The sequence below is a fragment of the Ambystoma mexicanum genome, chromosome 1q (assembly GCF_040938575.1).
Source record: "Ambystoma mexicanum isolate Mex_15411 chromosome 1q, UKY_AmexF1_1, whole genome shotgun sequence".
NCBI classification, from domain to species: Eukaryota; Metazoa; Chordata; class Amphibia; order Caudata; family Ambystomatidae; genus Ambystoma; species Ambystoma mexicanum.
In genome coordinates, this window is record NC_090922.1 from 693,120,836 (window position 1) to 693,144,848 (window position 24,013).

The following is a 24,013-nucleotide window of genomic DNA, read 5'->3' on the forward strand; positions in this document are numbered from 1 at the left end:
TCAAATCTCCATCAGTCAATCAACTAATCAATACAGACATAACTTCATTGATGGCATTGCTGTTTCAAACCCTGAACAGTTGATATAAGACACATTTGGTTGGTGTTCCAAACTATTAAAAATTGAGACACAGTGGTGCTTACTAATAACTAAAGAATCGATTCTAAATTCACTGCTCCCTCTTCCAGATTTAAACTGTATAGAAAGTTGATAGCTGCAATTTGAATTGACATGTTGCCACAACCCAAAAGTAATGACGAACATTCATGTTGTTATATGCTCCCCAGGTGTTTACAATGTCTTGTGAAAAACATTTCTCTTTTGGGTCGAAGGATGCGACACTCTGATCAAATGTGCTAAAGTTTCAGGTGTGTGTCCGTCTGCGCAAAAGCGACAGATGTTCTTATCAATACTCACAAGCCTATGCTTTCCTTTTATGTCATTGGTAACCCATAAGTTAAAACGAAAATGGAGTTTTCCATTTCGAAAAACTTGTGTAAAGGACAGTGTATCAAATATGACGACAAAATGCCAACTTTCTTTGGGGGAAATCGCAATGCATCACCATCACGATAAGTGCGACATAAATCACTAGTTATCCAATCAGTCTGATAGATCTTTAGTTTTGCTTTGTCCTGATTGCCAAGCAAAAGTTCGAGAGAGATCTCAGCTAAGATTTGGTATACTTGTTCGAGCCAGTTGTTTACAAATATATGATTAGCCGAAAACATGTACTGTGATACTATTTTCAGCAACCATTTTTGTTGAAATCAGACATTTCTTGAATAAAGAGCAGAGTCACCAATTATAATGCGCTTGGAGCGAAAGTAGCCCGAGCTCATATCTTATCCAACCCACTGGTGTACATTGAGGCAAATATAAAACGGTCTGCCAAACTTTCGCTTCCCACTGAATAAATTTGAAGGGAGAATCACTAGGTATGGTTTCTAGGCCATACATCAAGGCAGGTACAATTTTCTTATTCCAAAAATGCTACACGGGCAAGATCGAAAATTTGCCGTATTTATGCATAATAATGCAGGCTTGAGATATGGCTGTGGATAGTTTAGTCTCCACCCGCTCTAACTGGCCCTGTGCCCTTCTTTTCCCTTCAAAGTGCATTCCCAAATAACAGTAATGTTGTACAACCATAACTGGGGAGTGATTAATGGTCCAGACGTAAGCCAGCAGACCATTTTGCCTAGGCGAATATTGAACAATTTGCGTTTGTTATGTTAATTGTTAATTCATTTAACTGTATGTGCTGTTGAAAGGCATCTAATAATTGCTGGAGCCTAACTTGGAGATTAAAACCAGATCATCCGCATACATGAGTGATAGTATCTGATGATTATTGAGTTTAGGTGAGTCTGGTATGATATTTGACAATGGGACTCTAACGTCATGTATGAAATAATTGAAAATAGCAGAGGCCAATGAGCACCCCTGCTTCAATCCTCTATATGTAATGATTTTCTTTGAAAGTAATCCATCCATGGTGATTCAGATCTGGATGGATGTATCATAGTGTAAAGAATGAATAATGTCATATAGAGTGGTGGGACATTGATCTCTTCATAGTTTGTTCATTAGTATGAGACGACTAACTGAGTCGAAGGCAGCGTTGAGATCAATAAACGCAACAAATACTTGTTGCCTTTGCGCGCGATGTTGGGCTTTAATGGCGTTGAGGGCCAATAAATTGATGTTGGTTCCCATTCCCGCCATAAACCCAGTTTGGTTGGGATCGCGCAAATTGCAGTTCCCTGTCCAAGCATTAAACTCTTGCAGTACCAATCTGGTGAAGATCTTACCAGGTGTGTCCAACGCACCGGTCACCCTTTTTAAAGATGGGAATGATAATAGAAGTCTTCCAGGATAGCGGTATGAATCTCGTGTTCAATATGTCTTTGAAAATGATTGCAAGTATGAGTGCCCATTCATGGGGGTTTGCTTTGAACATCTGATTGGGAAGACCATCAGGTCCCTCAGCTCTAGAGGAGCTGATCTTCTGTATGAGGGCATAAACCGTGTCATAGGAAGACTCTAGCTGCCAAGCAGATGTCGAGACTGGCTCATGGGGAAGGACAGCATAATGTGGATCGGTATATAGGGCTGAAAAATGGGCAATCCAAACTTGTTCAGAAACACCATTAATTTGAGCGTCTCCTTGCTGATGGCAAGTGTGTTTATTTAAAAAGATACCACATTCCTGAGGAATGTTTGTTGCGCATTGCGTGAGCCATAGCTTCGCTATCTTGTTGATATAAGATAGCCTTCCGACCACGTAGCCAATTTTTGTATTTGCATTTGGCAGATTTTAAATCATGCCAACGGGACGATGACAATGAGGCAAGAAGTTGTCTTTTAATTTTTCTAAACTCTGCCCTTATTCGGTGGGTTTCGTAATCGAATGCATGAGAATGGCGGATTGTATTGTGATAAGGAATCGTGAGTGTTTTTACAAAGGGGTACAGTAAATCACTGTACTGATTTGGGAGCATGGATTTTGAGTTAGCAGCAACTGCATTCTCAAACTTAGTTAATGCTCTCGAATTCCAGCTCACTCTAGATCGAGCAATGTTGACAGAGTTTGGCATGATAGTACTCCTTTTTTCCTTGTAAGGATAGATTCCAGTCGAGCTGTAAAATCAAAAGACTAGGATCGTTATTTAAATGATCTTTTATGGTTAATGTTTTTACAGCCTGAAAGAGCTTGTGGTCGAAGTAGATGTAATCAATTATGCTAGTGCATCGGCCATGATGCCATGTATAGTGCAGTGGCAAATCACCCTGAACTGCACCATTAACCATATGGTAGTTTCGATCATGCATAAAAGTCATCTACTTACACACTGTTTGATTTTGGCGCTTATCCTTCCATTCCAGCAATCTAAGTTAAGATCTCCCACAAAGATAGTCTGTGTAATTGAGTATTTAATGAAATGTGGTGAAGATGTTAATTAGGCCAGAGTAGAAGGTCTCATCTGGCATTGCAACAACATTGCGGTATATATTGATCAGGGACGAGGGACTTCTCATTATTATATACTTTGTGATGAATAAATGGAGTATGGAAACAACAAGATAATGCTTGACAATCTTCAGTGCATATTCAATTATTGAAGAATTAATCAAAGAATTGTTGTCCATATTGGTGCATACAATAAATCGAATTTGAACCACAAGCCTAGATAAGGGGTTTCTGTCAACCCAACATTTGAATAAATGTTTTACTTCTGTGTCAAGCATTAGGCAAACAAAATCATTTTAGGGCTTTGAGAAAAGCAAATAGACAACCTTAAATCAATAGAAATTATCGTCATTAAAAAAGTATGCCTGCAACGATTTTTATATTTAGAATGTATTCTTACCTAAGGCGAAGAAAATGAATATCTGTGGCATTGTTGCAGGAAACCATTTTGTTCCAGCCTAAACAGGAAAGCCTGTTGGAAAAGATTGTCCGCAAAGATGTAGGCAGTGACTTATTCAACATACTCAATGGGTGTGTTTACGTGAATTTTGCATGATGTCCTATTTATGACGGTAATAGAATTGGGGAAGCTGGAAGGACAGGCAGTACACATAGTTAACACAAATACTCCTAATAGCGATGCAGTGGTGTGTTTTTTTTTTTTTTTTTTTAATGGTAGCCCGTGATTTCATCAGTAAATTAAACAACTTTTAAAACAATACTGCTCAGTTAATATTGTTAGTACATTAAATTGGTGAGCAATATTATCGCTTGCATTTATTGGAATTGCCATTTCTTTCATTTCTTTTTTGCACTTGACTTTCATGCCTTTATTGCACATGTCGCAGAGCGCAATAAAGGAATGAAAAAAATTGAAATGTCGAGCAGCAGGGGGGCTCAAGGTATACGAGTTGGATTGTTCATTTTTGGTTCGTGGACGAAACCATGTTGGGCAATTATGTTAGGGCCGTAGTGTTAGGGATAATTCTCAAAAATGTGCTAATTCCCTCCACCTTAGAGACCCAGAGCAACTGCTGGATTTTGAGGACTTGATTTTTTTACCTGGAGAGAGTGTGACTCCTTTTCCCACTCTCTCATGTATTTTTGTGTGAATTTTACCTCTGTGTTTCTTTTGCTTTTGGAGTCTGACAAACTCCATAGGAATCATCTTTTACAATTGTGTTACACAGCACCTTCAGTGCAGTGGCACAGGGAAGATTTTTAGATTTCCCAATGTTTAAATACCTTCTCTGGGATAAACTACTGTTTCCCAGAGCAGTAAAGTGAAATTGACTTTACTTAGCATTGTACTTGCTAGTCCCAGCACACCCTATCTTAAAATAGAGTGCTGGAGGGCTTACTTAGTACCCCCCGTGTCTAAATGTTCATGTGACATTTTTATGTTACCCTTTCCTCACAGAATGGCTGGTGTAGTGGTTTCGTTCCGAACTACCATGGTTTGCATTTACCGCGACTGTTCGCAGCTCCGGTAACACTAACCGCAGGAGCCATCTTTTTCAAAATGGCGCAGAGCCATCTTTGACAAAATGGTCCCTGATCATCTTTTTTCGCCATGTCTTTGTGGAAAGGTCCTTCTAGAGAGTTTCTCTGCGCGCCAAACCAGGTTTGGTCTCTTTGTTCATTTCGCCTTTGGCAGGGTTTCTGAGTGAAACCCGCCTCTGGCTCCAGAGTGTCTGGAGTAGGCAGGAAGTGAGGGAGGTGCCCGAAACTCCCTGTGCTTAGTCTCCTAGGAGACCCAAATGCACTCTGTGGTGATTGGCTGGCTGACTGTCCGGCAAGGACAGCCACCCAGCTGGGTGAGTGACAGCTAGGCTGGAATGAATGGGAGAGAACTGAATAAAAGGCAAGTAGTTTGGCTTGGAAGGCAGAGTCGACCACTGGACGAAGGAACCGAAGAAGAGCTTGAAGAGGATGCCTGCTGCAACTCCTGGACCATTGGTTTGACTCGTGAAGCCCTGCTGCAGTGCCAACTTGTCAAGTTTGCATCGACAGAGAAGCCCCTGCAAGGACAACTTCTCCCTTTGAGTTGGTGGGACTAATTAACTCCAAAGTAAGCCACCTGGACACCCATCTCGGAGCTGGTTGAATTTCCTCAGATTTGCTGCAGGAAACCGTATAGCCAGGGAGAGGGACACCAGATTGTGTGTGTTACTTTTAAGCTGGCCTAACGCTTTTGGAAGATCCTCCGGACTCCCACAAAGCAGGACTCACCAAGCCTCAGCCCCCTCAGCACAGTGCGGGACCCCAGAAGCAAGGACAGTCCACCTTGAAAGTCAGGAACCGCGTTGTTGCTATTTGCGGTAGCTGAAACGCGAAACAGCCACTGAAAGTGAAGTTTGCCGGTTGCAGGTTTTGGTAGTCCCAGTGTATTGCAGGAGTCCCCTGACGTCCTCCCACTTGTGCCCACGACTGAGGCCCAAGAACAGTGAGATCTGAAGAGCTGCACAGGAACAGAAGTCATCAGCTGGATCTTTTCTTCTTTACCAAGGTACTTTAAAACAAGTCTAAGAGAACTTACATCTTAATGTAGAAGTGCTTGTAGCTTCCACAACTCGCAAGTCTAATCAGCTTGTGGCCCTACATGTGATTCTTCTTTTCATCATAGACTCCTAAGAACTTGTGCAAAGTCTTTTCCATTGACTTACCAGAAGTGCTTCATCCTATACAATACTTTTGCCCATTGACTTTGCCTTAGCCTATTGAATTGTACGACTCTTCTAGTGAACTCTAAAAGCATCTGCACTGCTTAAGAATATTTTTGGTCTCTTGTGTTCTAATAACCTTTACCTTTTACCCACTTTTTAAAGAGTGTTCTGAATGCCAACAGTAAGATATTAATGTCCCCAGCACCCATGTTACTGAAGTCACCCGTGGGTGTAGGTTGTGTCTGTGGGCCAATCCAAAAGTGTCTTGTCTGATTCAGAAACTCAAAGTGTACAATATTGAAGTATATTTGTGTGTTACTATTCTATTGCTCCCTTCTGAAGGCTTTATAACTGACTGATAAATTATTAATTGTTTATGCAAGAAACCTCGAGTGTAAGAGTTTATTTGAATACCTGTAACTGTGAATCTTTGTGTAACTCCACTACAGCTCACATTTCCCCTCTTGAGATAAGCCTGGCTGCTCAACACGCTACCAAAACTGTGTAGTACAAGCTTATACCAAAGGTTGGGTTTCCCATACCTGTAGTCATAGTAGTTTGTAGTGTTCCCAGAGGGTACTGCATTCCAACCTTGCCTAACAAGGGTGTAACAGGGAAGGGGCTTGTTAGCTTAAAGCTTGGGTTATCTGAGGGTATGGGGTAGATGAGGTGCAGTGGCAGACCAGGCAATGTCGCCCGTAAAAAAGTGTGAACAGGGGGGATTGTGCACTGTGCCATTCGAACACCCCCTTCAAGAGGGGACATATGGTACAGCTAAGCAGTGTGAGGAAGGCAGTTCCTGCACTGTATTCAGCGCCCAGAAGAAGTAACTGCATACAGTGAGCTGCAGTTAATAAAGGCAGCAGTAGTCAGCACGAAGGCGGCAGGCAAGGAGGACTGCAAGATTACAGCGGTACCTTCTCTTTACCAGGACTTCTTTATGACTTCTGTATTGGTTTCACTGTTAATTTCAATATATCACATTAGTATCTACTTTGTTCTGTCCAATGTATTTACTTAGGGTAACACTTGTTTCAGCTCTCCCCGACATTGACATATCATGCATATGTAATTATTCAGGATTCGTTGCTGCGCTTTTTCTTGTCGGTATTCAAATCTTCTTCCTTTTACACATTGATTTAACATTAGGTGTTGCCTGTGTTTAAATCGTTTTTGAGAATTGTCCAAAATATCAATGTCACATAATTCATTCACTTTCTTGCTTGTTTGTCGGTACGCCCTAGGGTCGGCCAATGGCTCTGGGCCACTTTACCAGTAGTTTGTGGCGTCTCTGACTAATGGCGTCCTCTGCGGTGAAACGTACTCCCTGTATTGGCTTCCCAGGCGATGGAGGCATCTCTTCAGCTTTTCCTGCAGCTCAGCGTTTACTCGCCGGTTTCCGTCTGTCGCCTGGACCAGAGAACACAGAGCTCTGCTGTGCTTCCCGGTTCGCCCGCGGTCCTTGAGGTATGCCCAGCTGTGCAGCTGCTCCTTTCACACCATGCCGTGCCGTGTCTATAACTCACATTCGTGAGCCGTTGTATGAATGTGCCCATCTTCTCTTCCAGAGCTCTCTCCTGTACTGCTTTTCTGGATGCTGCAGCCACAAGGAAGATGACGCTGAGCATGGCAGCAACAGAGAAATACTGCTTCACCGCCGTAGAGACCAGAGACCGCCCAAGCCTTCCCAGAGGTAGGGAAAGGTTTGGACCAGTTGTTGGGGCCCTGAAGGAGCAGAATACACTGAAAAGCCTCGTAAATATATCCAGAAGAGCACAAGGGGATAAAAGTGGAATTGTACATCCTGATGCAAACTTTGTAAACCACGTAAATATATCCCAAAGAGCACAATGAGATAAAAGAGGAATTGTACAAATTGATGCAAACTTTGTAAACCAGAAAAACACATCCAAAAGAGCAAAAGTAGAAGAATCATACACGTTGACACGCATGTTGAAAATAAACCTAGGTAGTATAGTACCTGGCAGGAGAGCATACCAGGGCTGTACAAGTAAACACTAAGTAAAGAAGGAACAGGTAATCCTGCAGAGGCAGAAGAACAGGGTCTGGGACCCATATGAAAGTGGGGAAGCCCCGCCAGTGTGCAACAGGACCCAAATGGAAATAGGAAAACGCCATCAAAGTATTTGAGGGTCAAAGACCTACATCAATGCAAAGATACATATAATCAGTGGGCCACAGCCTAAAAGCAGTCAGGGAGACCCCAAGAAGATATAAAAACATAAAACAGCAAACCATTGAAAGAGGAAACATCTTTAGAATGCAAAAGCTATGGAATCAAGTCGGAAGGTTAGTGAACCTGACTTGATACACCGTTGGGAACGTCTATGGTCAGGTCTGGAAGGTTAGTGAACCAGGCCTGATAAAAGACTGGAAAGGTTAATTTCTGATTCACAGACAGAGGAAGAGGATTCCTCCAGAAAGTTTGGAGAACTGTTTATTTTTGGTTATAAGTGGTAGCCAGAACCAAGGAAGAGGTTCCTCCCAGGAGAGTGAGGAACTGGGCCTCATTACAACTCAGGCGTTAAGGGTTAACGCCGTCGTTAACCCTTAACGCCTGATTCCGATTTTAACGGCTGCTTCTAGCAGCCGTTAAAATCCATGGCGCTAAACCGCCTTGGTGCTAATTACGCCACCGTAATTTACGGTGGCGTAATTAGCGCCTTCCCCACTCCCATTATGCCCTATGGGGCAAAAATGGGAATGGGGAAGGGTAAAATGGGAAATGGGGATTTACCGCCCCACTCACCTTGGAATGGGGCGGTAAATCCGCCATCCACCATGGTGTAAATGTAGTTTACACCATGGTGGTAAAGTTGGCGTACTTACCGCCTGGGTCGTAATGACCCCCACTGTGTTTTCTTTAAGTTAGTCTGAACATTCCAACAGTGAAAAGTTAATAACATATTCTTTCACATGAACTGGGCCTTTAAATCTACATCCAGAATCAGAGGTGCCTCCTCGTGGATAATGAGGCATCCAGTTTTCCTTAGTTAGTTTGAAAGTGTAAGGGACAGAAATAGGCTTAGACACAGGATGGTGGACATTTACTTTACAGACATCCTGACCAGGTCCTTAGCATTTTTGTTGAAGTAGGGCAACCCCTCGTACTAGGTATAGAAGATAGGTTTTTCTTTTACTTTTGTGGTTGTAAATAAAAGTCTATGCCGAACAATATACCACAACTGTGTCAAGACTTGTACTTCTGCACCCTTACAACACCAAGAGACAATTTTCTTTGTTAAAAGGAGAGAGTGAAACCCATAACTTGATACAAAGACAAAGAATATCCTGCTGTAAAAAAGGAACTTCGAAGACAGAGAACAAGTTAAGTATAAGTTGGGCCAGGCAGAAGCCCTACTGAGGCTAATGGACAAAGCCTCCCCTTTTCTTTTTTAGTTAGGCCTTTTCAAAGTGGTAAAGTCAGTTAGTTGGACAGGATTCAGACTGAAGATCTTTATTTTGGACTTTAACGTGCCCCCTTAGCTTTTGTTTTGCTAGGTAGGGAACATCCCTTATAGTGATAGGGTTAGTTAGGCTTTTTGGTTCTTTGATTTTAATAAAACTCATTGACCATGACCCCTAATCGTTTGGGTCCTTCGACATGCCATTTCGTTTTACCATGAGTGAGCTTTCACATTGACATTGTGTCCCTAAAAGGCTGCTGGCATTGTTAACCTTATGTTCATATATTGCAGTTGCACTACTGTGCACTTTTGTGTTTTTACCGCAAGGTTGTCTTTTCTCCATTATAGTGGCTAAAATGTCCATCTTGTGGCTTAAGCCCTTCCTTTGTGAACCACTGGTTGTGTTTGGCTGCCTTCCTCCTGGATGCAGGTAAGAATGCCCCTATATGGCCATACCTCTTTGCAGGCTCTTCCCAGAAACTGGGAATGACAGAGCTTGGAACTGGTTTAGAATGCGCAGTGGTACCAAACAACCTAATTCAAAGCCACATTCTGGGTGAGGTCATGCATTCACCCGAGCGAGTTATCCAGGATTTCATAACCTCTGAAGAGTTTAAATGCTGCATGTCTTCCGATAGGTGGGGTGGGGTATTCCTCAGCCCACTATTGTGTTATGTCTGGGGAGTGTGAGACAGACATGGTATCAAGAGATTATACAGACAACAAACGTATATCAGGATGAGTGAAACGCTTAACTTGCCCCGTTACTACGGTGGGAATACCCCCAACTAAAGAAACTAAGGAATGTCAATGTCTGAGTTCAAAACAAAAGTCTGTGCGTCAAAACCTATCCTTGCCCTCACATTTAATACTTCGATGTAGTGCAGGGATATGCCAACTCAAAATAGTATTCAAAGTAAAAGTTTGGAGCAATCTCTAGCTCCCTCTCCCAAGTTCAGGATACAGTTCCAAAGGACAATATTCTCAAGATGCTGGGGCTTCCATTCCTCAAGCTTCAAGCATTAGGTCACAACACCATGTTCCAACACAGCTCAGGGCTCTTGCCCAAGCTTTAAGTTCGGATGCACAATCGGCAAAGTTCCAAAGGGCTCAGAGATCTTCCCCAAGCTTCAAACCATAGTTCACATTGCAGTAGATCAAGGGCGTTCGGGGGTTCCCTTCGCCAAGCTTCCAGCCTCCTTCTGAAAGGGCTGGGACCTTTCTGGTCTAGGCAATGTTAACAGGCTGCACAGCCCACTCATTATGCACAGCCCACTCATTATAGGTCACACAACCAGTGGTCCCTGCCCCACTCTCTGCAACCTTGGTAATTCCTTCAGGTTCACAAGTTCGCAACCACTCATAGAAGTCTATCTGGTTTGTAAAAGTCTCCTGTGTTTTTGTGGTCTTTAATACACCATTGGCTTTCTATCAAAGCCTTTACTGTGTTGCTTTAATGTGAGTTTGCTGGTTATACCAATTTGGTAGTTTGCACCCACTTCATTGGCTCCTCTCAGCTGCACATTCACTCTGTAAGTGTTTTGATTCCAGCAACTTAGTTTCTCTTGCTTTCTAAACTTCAAGCCTTTTCCATTAACTTCGGAAGCCTTTCAGCAATGTGCTGTCTGCATGCGAGGACTCAGTTACAATGTAATACTTTAAAGCTTGTAATTGTTTCAGTCAATTTTACTCTGAGATTTTCGATAGTGTGTCGGCTGCATGAGACCACTCCGATACAATGTAATGCCTTTGCTTGCATTCGGTCATCTGATTTCAGCACATCTCATTGAAATTCACTGGTTGCTGCGTTCCTTTCTTTAGTTTCTCCCGTCAACTGTGTTGTAGGACTTGAGGTCAGGGTCCTACCGCTTGCCCCTCAGACAACCCTGGAGGATTCCTCCCTTCAGGGGAGCAAGCCAATCACAGCCACGCCAGAGGGACCATTAAGCTCCATGGCTCCCTTCTCTCTCGTTCTCCGGCTTCTTGGAGACACGGCTCACGCGCCACGAAGTGACACTTTACCATACAGTGTCCCCCTACAGCTTCTCGGCACCCTGTTCTCCTCCGAACTCCTACTAGCTGTGTTGGCTGTCCTGCTGCAGAGCTCACACCTGCTTCACCTCTCTTCTTCAGACTTGGGCCTCTCCTTTTATACACCTGTGTCTCTTCAATGGGGTTCAGGTGTGCATAATTCTCCCTGTTTGCCTGACCGCAATTAGGCCAATTATTGGGACGTGCCTGGCCTTCAGATCTGTAACCTTCAGGCTCTGTCTTCTTCATCCCAGTACTATAATGGCACTCTCCATAGGTAACCTGCATTACTCTTGGGATGATCTTCTTCCCAGTACTGGCCTTCGCTTTAGGGGGAGAAGTAGGATAAGAATGACAATATCCTACAAAAGCTGTGGGAGGGTAAATTATATCACTGTCAGGAAAGGGGGGAATACGGTGTCTCACCCTCTGGCACTCTCTCCCCAATCCCCAAGGACGCACCGCCCAGGTGATCCTCCCTCGCTAGTCCAGATCCAAGAGCGATGGCCCTCCCTGGCCATCTCAACAGAAAATCCCTGGGGAATAGATGTGAGAAAGCCTTCAGGTTTCTCACAGGAGGTTTTAGGGTAATTTTAGCATGTAGAAAAGGGACTGTGTCTGGGGAGGAGCAGGATTTGGAGGAGGCGGGAGCACAAAAACAAGCTGGGGCACCCAGTGAAAAGGCTAGTGGAATGCGGGTAGGACACTGGCAGTTCTCGCCCATGTTTCCAACCACCTGATTGGCTGAGTGTCCTTCCCCTGGTGTGAATATTGCTCAAATTAAGCTCTTCAGTGTGCTATGCGGGTTGCACTATGCCTTCGATTGAAGAACTTAATTTATTTTTAAGAAAAAGGCTGCAATGTTAAGACTACCCATCCACTATTGTTGAATAGGGACTTGCATGGGACAACAAGCAACCATCTAGCCTGCTTCGCTCAATACAAAGCTAGTGCCATAAGGAGGCTAACATAGCATCAAAACTGCTATGTTCACAATTAACTGTCATTCTCCACATTTTATTAAAATTGTAATTGAAGGACTGGGTATTCTTGAATCAGATAAGGAAAACATCCATATTAAAAGGATGAACCCGTTTTGGAATGACACTTACCTGAATGGACTGAAATTTAACATAACAAATGCCACTACTATCATTAGACAAACAGTTCTTCGTTTTGGAGCAGTCACTTTGAGGCGTATGTTCTAAAAAAGACAAGAAAGCGAAAAAGAAAATGAGGAATTATTGCTTTCGTGGCAGCATATGAATACACTTTGCAAAATGACTTACAATTATACATATCAGTTGCATTCAAAGCCTTATGGTCATTCACTGTTTTGCGGGAGGTATATGGTTACACCATGATATCTTCAATGTGGTAAGTTTGATCGACTCACTGTCAAACCTTTTTTTGTGGCGCGGTCCCCCCAATCGTTCTCCCTTTCCCACAGCCCACTCCACCCCTCCATACACCTACACCATATATGATATATATTGTGAAACACAGCAGAGGAGAAAAACCGCACCCCAAAAAATGAGGCACTGCACAATCCCAGAGATGACAAACTCGAATCAACATAAAGAAACAAGTTTATTTGAGGTAAAAAAACACGGAAAGCACACACAGCAAACAAAACAGGACGCCAAGGGGGAATCCTGAACAACGCGTTTCGCGCTTCCCTGAGCGCTTGGTCACGTTAGGGGAACAAAGGAAAAAATAAACATAGATATTAGGATGTAGTCCCTCTACCATTTCGCCCATCTACATAGGCCCAACACTATGCCATGAAACCAGGGCGGCCATGTTGAGCTGGAGTAGAACCTTATGTAATCCAATGGTGGAATGGATTAAGCACTGTGGTTTCACAAATTGCAGAATAAAGCCTTATAGGAAACATGTCTAAAATTACACCAGATAAAATGTAGCCACAATGGAAAACATAAAATCCGATAATAAAAAGTCACGGAATGCGAATGCAAATCCATAAATATAGTTGCATTGTAAGAATGTAGCAGATGTTGGCACCAGAGACAAATGCAATAGTGTCAGTAGGGCAACCATGAAATTAAAACATGTTTCAAGGAAACCATAAAGTGCAAGTGCAATCATAAAGGATCTCATACATTTAACGACCCATAACCACGGCATAAAGTGCAAGTGCATTTCAGTGCAAACATATTTACATAACGGCAGTATACAATCAAAACTGTCATTGACCATAAAGTGTATACATAAACAGTATACAAATAAAGATGTCATTAACCATAAAGTGCAAGTGCATATGTAAACCAGTACCTTCCTATCTCGAATACCATTATAAAATACACATGGCTAAAGGCTAAAGTGCAATTGCACAGAGTTAATATACAGCCTGAGGTCTACAGCATTTAGAACCGCATGATAAAGTGCAAATGCCTGAAATCAAGCAGCCTTAACAATAATGGACCTAAAAAATAGCAAAAATGGCAAGAGGGCGAAAATAGGGGGAGGGAGATAATGTCTACAATAGACAACGCAAGACCGATTTAGAGTAAAAATGTCATGCCTGATGGTAGTGGCTGTGTAGTTCTGGTTAAGTTGCTAATCCCATAGGAAGAGCACTATTTGGGCGGCTTATAACTTCGCTCTCCCTGGACGAATCCTCACCAAACTTTGCAAAAGAAGTATGGTGAGGTTTGGTCCAGGGGGGGCAAAGTTATAGGGGGGGTCTCAAAATGTCTTTATTCCCATAGACTGAATGGGGAAAAAACTTTGCTCACACCTACAGCCCAAACCGCTGGACGGATTTTCACCAAATGTGCGGCAGGAGCAGTGGCTTGGTCCCGAAAGCGTGCTTTTGTAAATTTGGTCAAAATCCGTCCAGTAGTTTTTAAAAAAAATGATCAAAAAGCAGGTCACAAAAAATTAGTGATATCTATGTCCGCTCTGCAGACACACTTCCCGGTTCGCGCCGCGGACAGGACACAGATTGGTTAATCGGCTTGCGTCATGTCCGGTGTCCGCGAACATCGCGGTAAAAACATTAAAAAACACAACATTGCACTTGTCAAACTTATCAAATAATCTCTGGGGAGGTGAGGGGTGATGAGGATGGGATAGGATATGGCTGCAAGAAGCAAAAAAAAACAGGTGTTTTTTGCTGCGAAAGTCCGCGAACAGGTCGGATGTTCGCGAACAGTCCTGAAAAGTTTGCGGAAACCTCAGCATTACAGGGTTGGTGAAATGCAGTTCTTGAATGGCTTATAACTTTGGTGCCACTTAATAGAACTGCATGAAATTGTGCATGTATATTTCTGACCTGATTCTGAATGAGTTTACAAAGTTTAGTAGGATTCTGTCATGAGGGGGCAAAATTAGAGGGGGGTCCCAAAATAATGTAATGGCTTATAAATTAGGTGTCATTTGACAAATCTACACTTAATTTGGGAAACTGATATTAGATCTAGATATAAATGTTTTTGCGAAGTTTGATGGGATTTTGTCAAGAGGGGGCAAAATTAGAGGGGGGGTGCCAAAATAATGTAAAGGCTTATAAATGCGGTGCCTTTTGACAAATCTACAGAAAGGTTTTCAAAAAGATTATAGATCTAGATATAAATGTTTTCGTAAAGTCTGAATGGATTTTGTCAAGTGGGGGCTAGGTTATATAACGATTGTATGTGCATACATTTGACATTTTTGAAAAAATAAAACATGGGTGGATTTCCAGCAAACTTGCGTAAGGAGCATTGGCAAGGACCTACAAGCATGGTTTTGGAAATGTGCCAGTGTTTCATTTTTTGACAAGTGTCATAATGTAGCTACAAAAAATAGCAGTATACCTTTAGTGGCTGAGGGGTAGCCACTTTAGATATGTCGGTGAACAAAAAAATAAGGGGCTAGACAGCTGATGTCATCAATCATATTTGTGATGTCATCTTTGATGTCATGGGTGTTATTCTTAGCAGTGCATGGTGGTGGCGCGAGTTATGGTTGCTTAGCTTACCATAACTGGCGAATGTCAGGCGTTTTTCAGTTTTACTTGTAACAATAACGTCCCTTTAACAAGGTTTTTTCATTGAATAATATATTTTATTTATACATTGTCTCTGACAAAACTTTAGATAAGGGACAGTTAAGATGATCAGATTTAAAGCAGCAAAACCCTTGAAATTCAATGGATTTGGGAACTGAGGATCATCTCAACTCCTCACGTTGATGAGCCCTTGTATCTAATGGTGTTATTTACCTCGGAAGGATGAATGTTTGAGTTTGCCTTGCCGGGATTGAAACCTGTGATAGATCACACACATACACATCGCAGTGAGAGCTCAACCCACCATCTAATTTTGTATGTCATTGTGAATTCCATCTGTTATGTCTGTGTTCATGGGCTTTGCAACGTGAAGGACGCAGGGTTAAAATGATCATCACTTCCCCCATACGCTGAATTTCAAGGTTTTTTTGTGTTAAATCTGATCACCTTAACTGTCCCTTAACTAAGGTTTTTTTCAGTGATTTTCAAGGGTTTTGTTATACCACAGTTTATTGAAGGGCCACTAGCCATGATCTTTGGCCGTGGCCACTGTACATGTTGCACCAATAGGTTTCTTTAGGGCCCACTAGCCATGCCCTTCTGCCATGGCCACCACACATGTTGCACCAATACATTTCTTTGAGGCTCACTGGCCATGTGGCCTTTGGCTGTTTCTAGGGTTCATATTGCGCCAGTATGCTTCTTTGGGGCCCACTAGCCATGGCCATTGCACATCTTCAGCTGTGGCCACTGTACCTGTTTCGCCAGTAGATTCTTTGGGGGATCACATGCCATAGACTGGCCATGGGCAGTGGCACTGAGAGCTATTACCCCCCTGCTTAGCATTGGTGATCACTGTTGGTGTACATTTTTTTTAAATTAACTTTTTTTTCCGGCTCCTGCAGGATTCCTCTGATAATGTTGAATTAACTACACATGCAGCAGCAATGAACTACCCATGCCTGCGGTTATTCCCCGGGTATTACCACAATAACACAAATGCTAAAAAAAAAAAATCAAAAAGTCTTCCTTGCCCTCACAGGCATTCATCAAGTATCACCTTCTTCTTTCCATACTCCCCTTCTGACCTCCCCACCCCTCCAACAACCCTCAGCGGATTCATTTCCTCCCTAGCCCTCTCCCGTTACCCCCTATCCCTCTTTGCTTCATGTGACACATTTTCCGTCCTGATTGCATCTCCAATTGTAACTGCAGTTACCTCGCAGGATTCCCCCAGTATTACCTCGATAATGCGAAAATGTCCAAACTGTACATAGTGTACTCTTTCCCCGCTCCCTACATCTCAGCCTGATGCCATTTCAACCTTTTTCCTACTCCAAATATCTTTTTTTGCACTTTCCGTTTTTGGCTGACCCCGGTATAATCGTGGTTATCTCTCGCATTGAGCAAAAAAGAAAAAGAAATGGGGGCTTTTCATTTCTGCAAATTACCATGGGAGATATAGCTATAACTGTGGGTGTAGGGGGCACTCCTTTCCCTGTCAAATATTTTAAAACCTACAAACCTGTTCTGGAAATTAAGTCAACACTTCGTGCCCAAGTGGTTTCTTATTTGGTCCAATTCCGTCCAGTTATTTTTGCACTTTGGTGTGATAAATCCTTTTCTCTATCAGAAAATGAATGGGAGCTTTTCAATTTTTTAACTAATCTTTCCCAAAATGTCCCATCTGAGGGATGGTGCCCCGAGACAATCATTTTGCTTGGAAAATATCAGCTAAATCTGTCATGCAAGTAAAAGATTATTAGCAATAGAATTTTTGGATTTCCTGTGGATCTAGGCAATCACCTTAACTATATATTTATAAAAGTCAAAATGTGTTGGTGGCTTGGCCGCTCACAGCAAGTGCAGGTGTTGACAATCAATGATGATTCTGCTGCAAGGACTTCTGGTAGCTGTAGTCATCAGGTTTGCAAGGAACAAGCTCACACTCAATCCCACAGTGGGGAAAGGGGGTATCGGGGTAGCCTACAGTGAGGAATTCCAAAGCAGGGCATGTGTCGCCCCGGTGCAGCACCCTATCAGATTCTGAAGATTCCACCCTTCAGAAATCCTGGAAATATGACAAAAAAGAAAGTGGAGAGGGGCGCACTCCAGTTCCCTGCACAGTAAACCTTCTCAGCCACTGGTGTTCTCCTCCTACAGGTTTCTGTGCTCTTCACATCGTCAGGGAGGCAGTATTAACTTGCAGCTCACATCAAGTGCAGGCGTTGACAATCAATGATGATTCTGCTGCAAGGAATTCTGGTAGCTGTAGTCATCAGGTTTGCAAGGATATATATGATACATTGCTCACCGTAATCATATTTCTGATGCTTGTATCTGCTTAGATTCACATGCTGTGCATAGGCCGACATCTAGTGAAAGCTGCAGAGTATTACAGTTTGTTTTTCGAAACTCGAAAATGGGTGTCGACACAGGGCATGCCAGTAATACTATCCCTAGTGTGACGTCCACTGCACCCATGATCCCTCACGCGTGTAGGACCCTCAGATTGTATTTTTTCTGACAAGAGGTAGCATGAGCAGTAGCGGGAGTACAGATTATCCAAGCAGATAGAAGGAAGAGAAGACTACAATGCCTCTTGTAGAGTGGGCTCTAGGCGTAAAAGGCAAAGTACTTTCAGAAAGGGAGTAACACAGTTGGATACAATTTACAATCCTCTTAGAGATGGCACCTTTAGAGACACGATCTCCCTCTTTGCCTGTAGCTACAGAGACAAACAGTTGATCTGTTTTTCATAGCGGTCTGGTTTTGTTTACATTGTAGAGGACCGCTCTTCGCACATCTAGAGTGTGTAGTTTCACCTCAGCAGAGCTTTTGGGTTCTTGGAAGAAAGCCGAGAGCTCAATGGACTGGTTCACGTGGAATTTAGAAATAAACTTAGGCAAGAACCTAGGGTGTGTACGTAGAGCCAGTTTATCCTTATGAACAGTAAAGAAAGGATCCTGCACTGACAGAGCCTGCATTTCACTGACCCTTCTTATGGATGTAATGGCTACTAAGAAGGCAGTTTTATAGGTCAGGTGTTTGAGACTGGCTTTATGCATGGGTTCAAAAGGTGGGCCCATGAGCTTAGCAAGCACCACATTAAGGTCCCAACCCGGTGGTGGGTTAGAGGTTGGAGGGTGAAGTCTCTTTACCCCTTCCATGAAGGCCTTCACCACTGGTACTTTCCACCACAAAACCTTGCTGTGGGAAGTGGTGTAGGCAGATATCGCTGCCAGATGTGCCGTGAGTGAGTTGAATACAAGGCCTGCGTCCAGCAGGTGGAGCATGTAGGTGACAATATTGGAAGAAGTACAATCAACTGGGTTGAATTGCTTATTCTGGCACCAGACAACAAATCTTTTCCATTTATCAAAGTAACAGTACCTTGTGTTCGGTTTCCTAGATTCCTTTAGGATATCCATACATCTCTGTGGTACATTGAGATGTCCAAACTCTATGACCTCAGGAGCCATGCTGCCAGGTTCATTGAGTTGGGTTGTGGTTGTACTGTTTGTCCTTGGTGCTGGGACAGTAGGTTGTGCCAGCATGGGAGTCTGATGGGTTCGCACACGGCTAGTCTGCGTAGGTGTGGGAACCACGGTTGCCTCGCCCACATTGGAGCAACTAGGATGAGCGTCGTCGATTCCCTGCGCATCTTGTTGACCACCTTCCTCATAAGGGGGGTTGGTGGAAAAGCGTAGGCAAACATCCCTGACCAATCCATCCATTGGGCGTTCCCCATGGAGTGTGGCTTTGGGAACCTGGATGCGAATCCTGGACATTGTTTTTGCTTGTGGCGAATAGGTCTGTAGTCGGGAAACCCCACCGTGAGAAGATGTCTTCTACGACTTCTCTGTTTAGCGACCACTTGTGTTCTTGTGGGAGAGGATCTCTGCTCAAGACGTCTGCTAGAGAATTGAGATCCCCTGGAACATGTTGCGATGACAGGTAAATGTTCTGTCTGAGTGCCCATAACCAAATTTTCTGGGCACAGTTGGACAGATTTAGCGAACGAGTCCCTCCCTGCTTGTTTAGGTAGAACATCGCAGTTGTGCTGTCCGTTATGATCTGCACTGACAGGTTTAACAGGTGGGGCTCGAACACTTGAAGCGCTCTGAATACTGCCAGGAGCTCTAGCAGATTTATATGATTCTTGGCCACCGAGTGAGACCACAGACCCTGCACTGTGTAGTGAAGGAGGTGTGCTCCCCACCCTGATAGGGATGCGTCTGTAGTGACTACAGCTTGAACCTCTGGATCGTAAAAGGCTTTCCCCCTTGACAGGTTCTCTCTTGTCCACCAGTGAAGACTTTACACTAGTGTTGGCGAAACTACCACTAGATCGTCCCACTGACCACTTGCCTGAGACCACTGTTTCACCAACCATTCTTGCATGGGATGCATGCGGAGGCGCGCGTGGGGGACCAGGTAAATACATGATGCCATCATGCCTAGCAAACGCATTGCTTTGGGTACCATTATCTGGCGACCGGACTGATATTGAGGAATCTGCAGTAGTATGTTCTGAATTCTTTCCTCTGATGGAAAGGCCAACCCCTCTTGAGTGTTTAGTACAGCTCCTAGGAACTGTTTGGAGGTGCCTGGCACCAGGCTTGATTTTTTCTCATTTATGGAGAAACCCAATTCGAAGAGGAGGTCAATTGTTCTTTGAATGTTTGAACTGCAAATTTCTGGGGTCTCCCCCGTGATGAGCCAGTTGTCCAAGTAAGGGTAGACTGGGATTGCCTCCCTGCGTAGGTGTGCCGCCACCACCGTCAGAAGCTTGGTGAATACCCTTGGAGCTGAGGCTATACCCAAGGGCAGCACCTTGAACTGGTAGTGCTGACTGTCCACCTTGAAGCGCACAAATCTTCTGTGCGCTGGGAACATGGAAATATGAAAATAGGCATCTTTCATGTCCAGTGTTGCCATGTAATCCCCCTTTTTTAGGAGGGGGCTTACCTCTTGGAGAGTAGTCATGTGAAATTTTTGGGGCTTATCAAACTTGTTTGCAGGGCGTAAGTCTAAGACTGGGCGCATTGTTAGATCTTTATTTTGGCACAAGGAAGTAAGTTGGATAAATACCCTTGTTTACCTGTTTGCCCGGGACGAGTTCGATCGCGTCCTTTTCTGGAAGATTGACGATCTCCTCGAGGAGGATCTTCTGGTGGTCTAGGGAATGTACCTTTTGTCGCGGAGGGTGGTTTCGGGGACGCTCGAGCAGTTCTATGCAGTATCCTGCGGACACTGTGGACAGCACCCATCTGTCTGATGTGATACCTTTCCAAGCTTGGGTGAAGTTGGTAATGCGTCCCCCCTACTGGAAATGCATGGGAAGGGACCCTGATCTCGGCGTCACTGCTTTGCGGGAGGCGTGCTGCCTCTGCTGGGGCTGCCTCTATCCTTACCACAACCCCTTTTGTTACCCCCGTTGTAACTCTGGGTAGACTGCTGGTTGTTACCCCATGGTGTGCCCTGCCCCTGAGAATAGTTGGAGCCTTTTTGAGAATTTTGGCCGTGTGGGCGACGAAAAATTGTCATTCCCTCTTTGATTAGGGGGTTTGTTGGTCAACTGTCCCAGGGACTTTAGAGTCTCATACTCATCCTTAGCATTTTTTAAAGCGTCCTCTACCGCCTCGCCAAACAGTAGATCAGGCTCCACCGGCTTGTCTATTAGGGATACTTGTGTCTCGGATTTAAACCCTGACTGCCTTAACCAAGCATGCCTTTTAATAACAGTGCTTTCTGCCATTAGCCTGCCGGCGTTATCCGCGGCATCAAAGGTTGCCTTAAGGATGCAACCAGACACAGCCCTCCCCTCCGACGCAACCTGTGCCAACTGGCCCTTTAAAGGTTCTGGTGCGGAGTTGATGAGTGCAGCCACTTGTTCCCACTGGTAGCAGTTGTAACTACCCAGCAGAGTGGTGGAGTTGGCAATCCTTGCCTGGTAGGCGGAAGTGGAGGCTACCTTCCTTCCCAACCCGTAGATCTTTTTACTATCCTTGTCGGGGGGAGCCTCAGACGATGATAGGGCATTCCCGCCCTCTTTCGGGTATTAGTGATTACCAGACAACCAACCTCATTTAGTAGAGGTTGGTTGTCGACTGGAGAGTCGGTAACTGGAAGTTCCTTGTCTACTTGGGAGTCTACTCTGTAGACTTCTGGGTGATCTTCGTCCTTGTCCTTGTCTTGGTACTCGTCATCCCCATAGTAGTCTGCCCCAGTTTGGTCATCCAACGCCGCCAATTCTTGATCCTCATCCTGTAGTGGATCCTCATTATACTGAGAGTATGGCTGTACGTAAAAAGGGTCAGAAGACCGACCTTGTGTTGGTGCCTCAACTCGAGGTTTTTTATCAGGGGGTTGTGGGTCCCTAGACCCTGAGGGAGTAGCCCCGTCCGGGGTATACGAGAGGCAGTGCTTTGGATTCTTGTCATAGAAGTCTGCTAGGGATGACATTCTGGACATAACTCTGCCTATGTCCTCACTGGACCATTGTTTTGAGCTGGGAATTACCCTCTCTTGGGGGTGTTTCCCTCAATCTCCTGACTAGACCTATGGGTTTGTGCGGGGGTCTTAGAATGTTTAACAGAGGACTTGGAGCTGTCCTTAGGTATCTGTGGTGTAGAAGAAGGTTGAGAAGGCTTCTTCTGCTGTTTTCCCCCCTCCCCGTGAGTGGAAGAGTGTTTCCCTGGGGTTTTCACCTTTTCTGAGCTTTTCGACGTCTGGCCTCGAGATTTGGGGGTAGTGTCTCTTTCTGTAGATTGAGTACATCGGGACACGGGCGTAGGCGTCGAGTGGTCCGCTGACGCCGACTCCTGGAGTGCGGCCTGGGGATGGAGGTCGGCTTCGTCTTCGGACAATCGAACCTCCATTACTTTTGTAAGTGAGGCACTCTTGGCAACAGTGGATGGTTGCCTGGTGTCATGCGGCAATCTTGATCGAGAACGTTCTCTGTGTGCCTCTTTCCGAGAACTCGACGTGCGCATCGAGTCTCAGTTGGACTTCGAGTGCTTAGTGGAAGTGGTGTGGGTAGCGCCAGGTGTTTTCCCCATAGCTGCCAAGCCGGACAACCTTCCGAGGTCGGGGACTTGCGCTTGGCTGTCTTTCGACGCCACGTTGCCCTCGCCGTCCGATAGTACGGCGTCGCTGCCATCACTGAAGGCGCCTTCCACTTCCATGGCCTCTCGTTTCCTGGCATGGTGGGCCCAACGTTTTATCGAACTGTCCTTTTAAAGTGTTAGCCTTCAACCGGCTACACGCTCTGCAATTCGCCTCGGGGTGGTCCCTCGGCAGGCAGAGGTTACAGGTGGCGTGTCTGTCAACCCAAGGGTACTTGCGGTTGCACTTGGGGCAAAATTGGAAAGGGGTACCCTCCATACGCACCCTGTGGCAGCGGGCTAGTGTGTAGGAATATATATATGAAAATATATGTGAGTGAAGAGTATGTACCACCCCCCACTCTCCCTACTTGTACAGGGCCGAGGCCAGAGGCCTTCCGAGACCCAAAGTCCGTTGTGTAGTTCGACGGCAGTCTTCTTCTCCGGTCCGGCGTCGACCTCCGGATTCCGATGACTCGACGTGGGTATTGAAGAAACGGAGAAATATATATATTAATTACGAAATTATGGCTGAAGCCAGGGAACTCCGCGGGATGCTTCCGACAAGTATGGCGGAAAAAAACAATCTGAGGGTCCTACACATGTGAGGGATCATGGGTACAGTGGACGTCACACTAGGGATAGTATTACTGGCACGCCCTGTGTCGACACCCATTTTCAAGTTTCGAAAAACAAACTGTAATACTCCACAGCTTCCACTAGATGTCGGCCTATGCACAGCATGCAATCTAAGCAGATTCCACAAGCCTCAGATATGTATATATATATATATATATATATATATATATATATATATATATATATATATATATATATATATATATATAGACACACAGACACACATTTATGAAATACATATACTGCTAAATTATGTGAGGGTGTAGAAGAAGGAAACTGACAAGGAAGGGTCATGGTCTGGACTATAGACTTGTATTATAACAAAGGAGCCGTCAGAATGAGCTTTTAACTAAAGTAAAGTTTGTGTTTCCTTCACCAGGAGAATGACTCCCTTCTCCTGGTTAACACTTCAGTCTTATAGCAACATAAGAGTAATTCCTTCAAAGTTCAACTACAATGGACCGGGGAATGGCTCCTTTCTCCTGGTCCGTCTGTAAAAACTCCAGTGTTCTTTAAGCCATTGAGTAGAACACTTGAATTAGTCTCTTTAATTCCTTCCAGGAGGTATTGAGCTCACAGCCTTATTTGGCATACAACTGACCTTTTGGTGAGGTTACTATTTCCAGGGTTCTCTGTATTTCTCGCATATGTCTCCTTGCTGGTTTCTTCAAAAGTAGTAACTTGATGAGGGAGATGTCTTCCGAAGCACTTTGGTTTCCATCTGTTTTTGATGAACCAGTACCACAAGGGAGAGAGCTGCCATTACACTCGGTCTTAGTTGTGGTATTAGACGGACCACTGCGACAAGGGAGATGACCCCCGAGGCACTCTGCTTTATCAGTGGTATTTGACAAATCACTGCGATGAGGGAGATGACTTCCACTGCATATTGTCCTATTCAGGCCACTTCCCAGACCCCACACGGTCTTCCCGCCGTTCCTGTTACCAGCGGCATCCTTGGGACATGGCTCCGGCTCTTCACCGGGTTGCGCGTGCCTCTCTTCCTTCTGACTGCTTCATGACAGCAGGCTGCTGGTCTTGGTGTTGTTTCCAGACACAACAGTCCACCTCTCTGCAGTCATGCCACCAACAAGTGAGTCGGCTACCTGGACGATTTGCAGCGTCTTGTTGTTCTGGCAAGATGGATCTGC

General features: G+C 44.5%; 1 protein-coding gene across 1 annotated transcript in view; it reads right to left on the reverse strand.

The window, feature by feature from the left end:
* Nucleotides 1–24,013, reverse strand: part of ATF6 (activating transcription factor 6) — a 946,910-nt gene that overhangs the window by 571,818 nt on the left and 351,079 nt on the right. Inside the window, exon 9 of the mRNA XM_069641287.1 lies at nucleotides 12,212–12,303. Coding sequence (XP_069497388.1) covers nucleotides 12,212–12,303 — 92 coding nt within the window. The remainder of the gene's footprint in view (nucleotides 1–12,211; nucleotides 12,304–24,013) is intronic.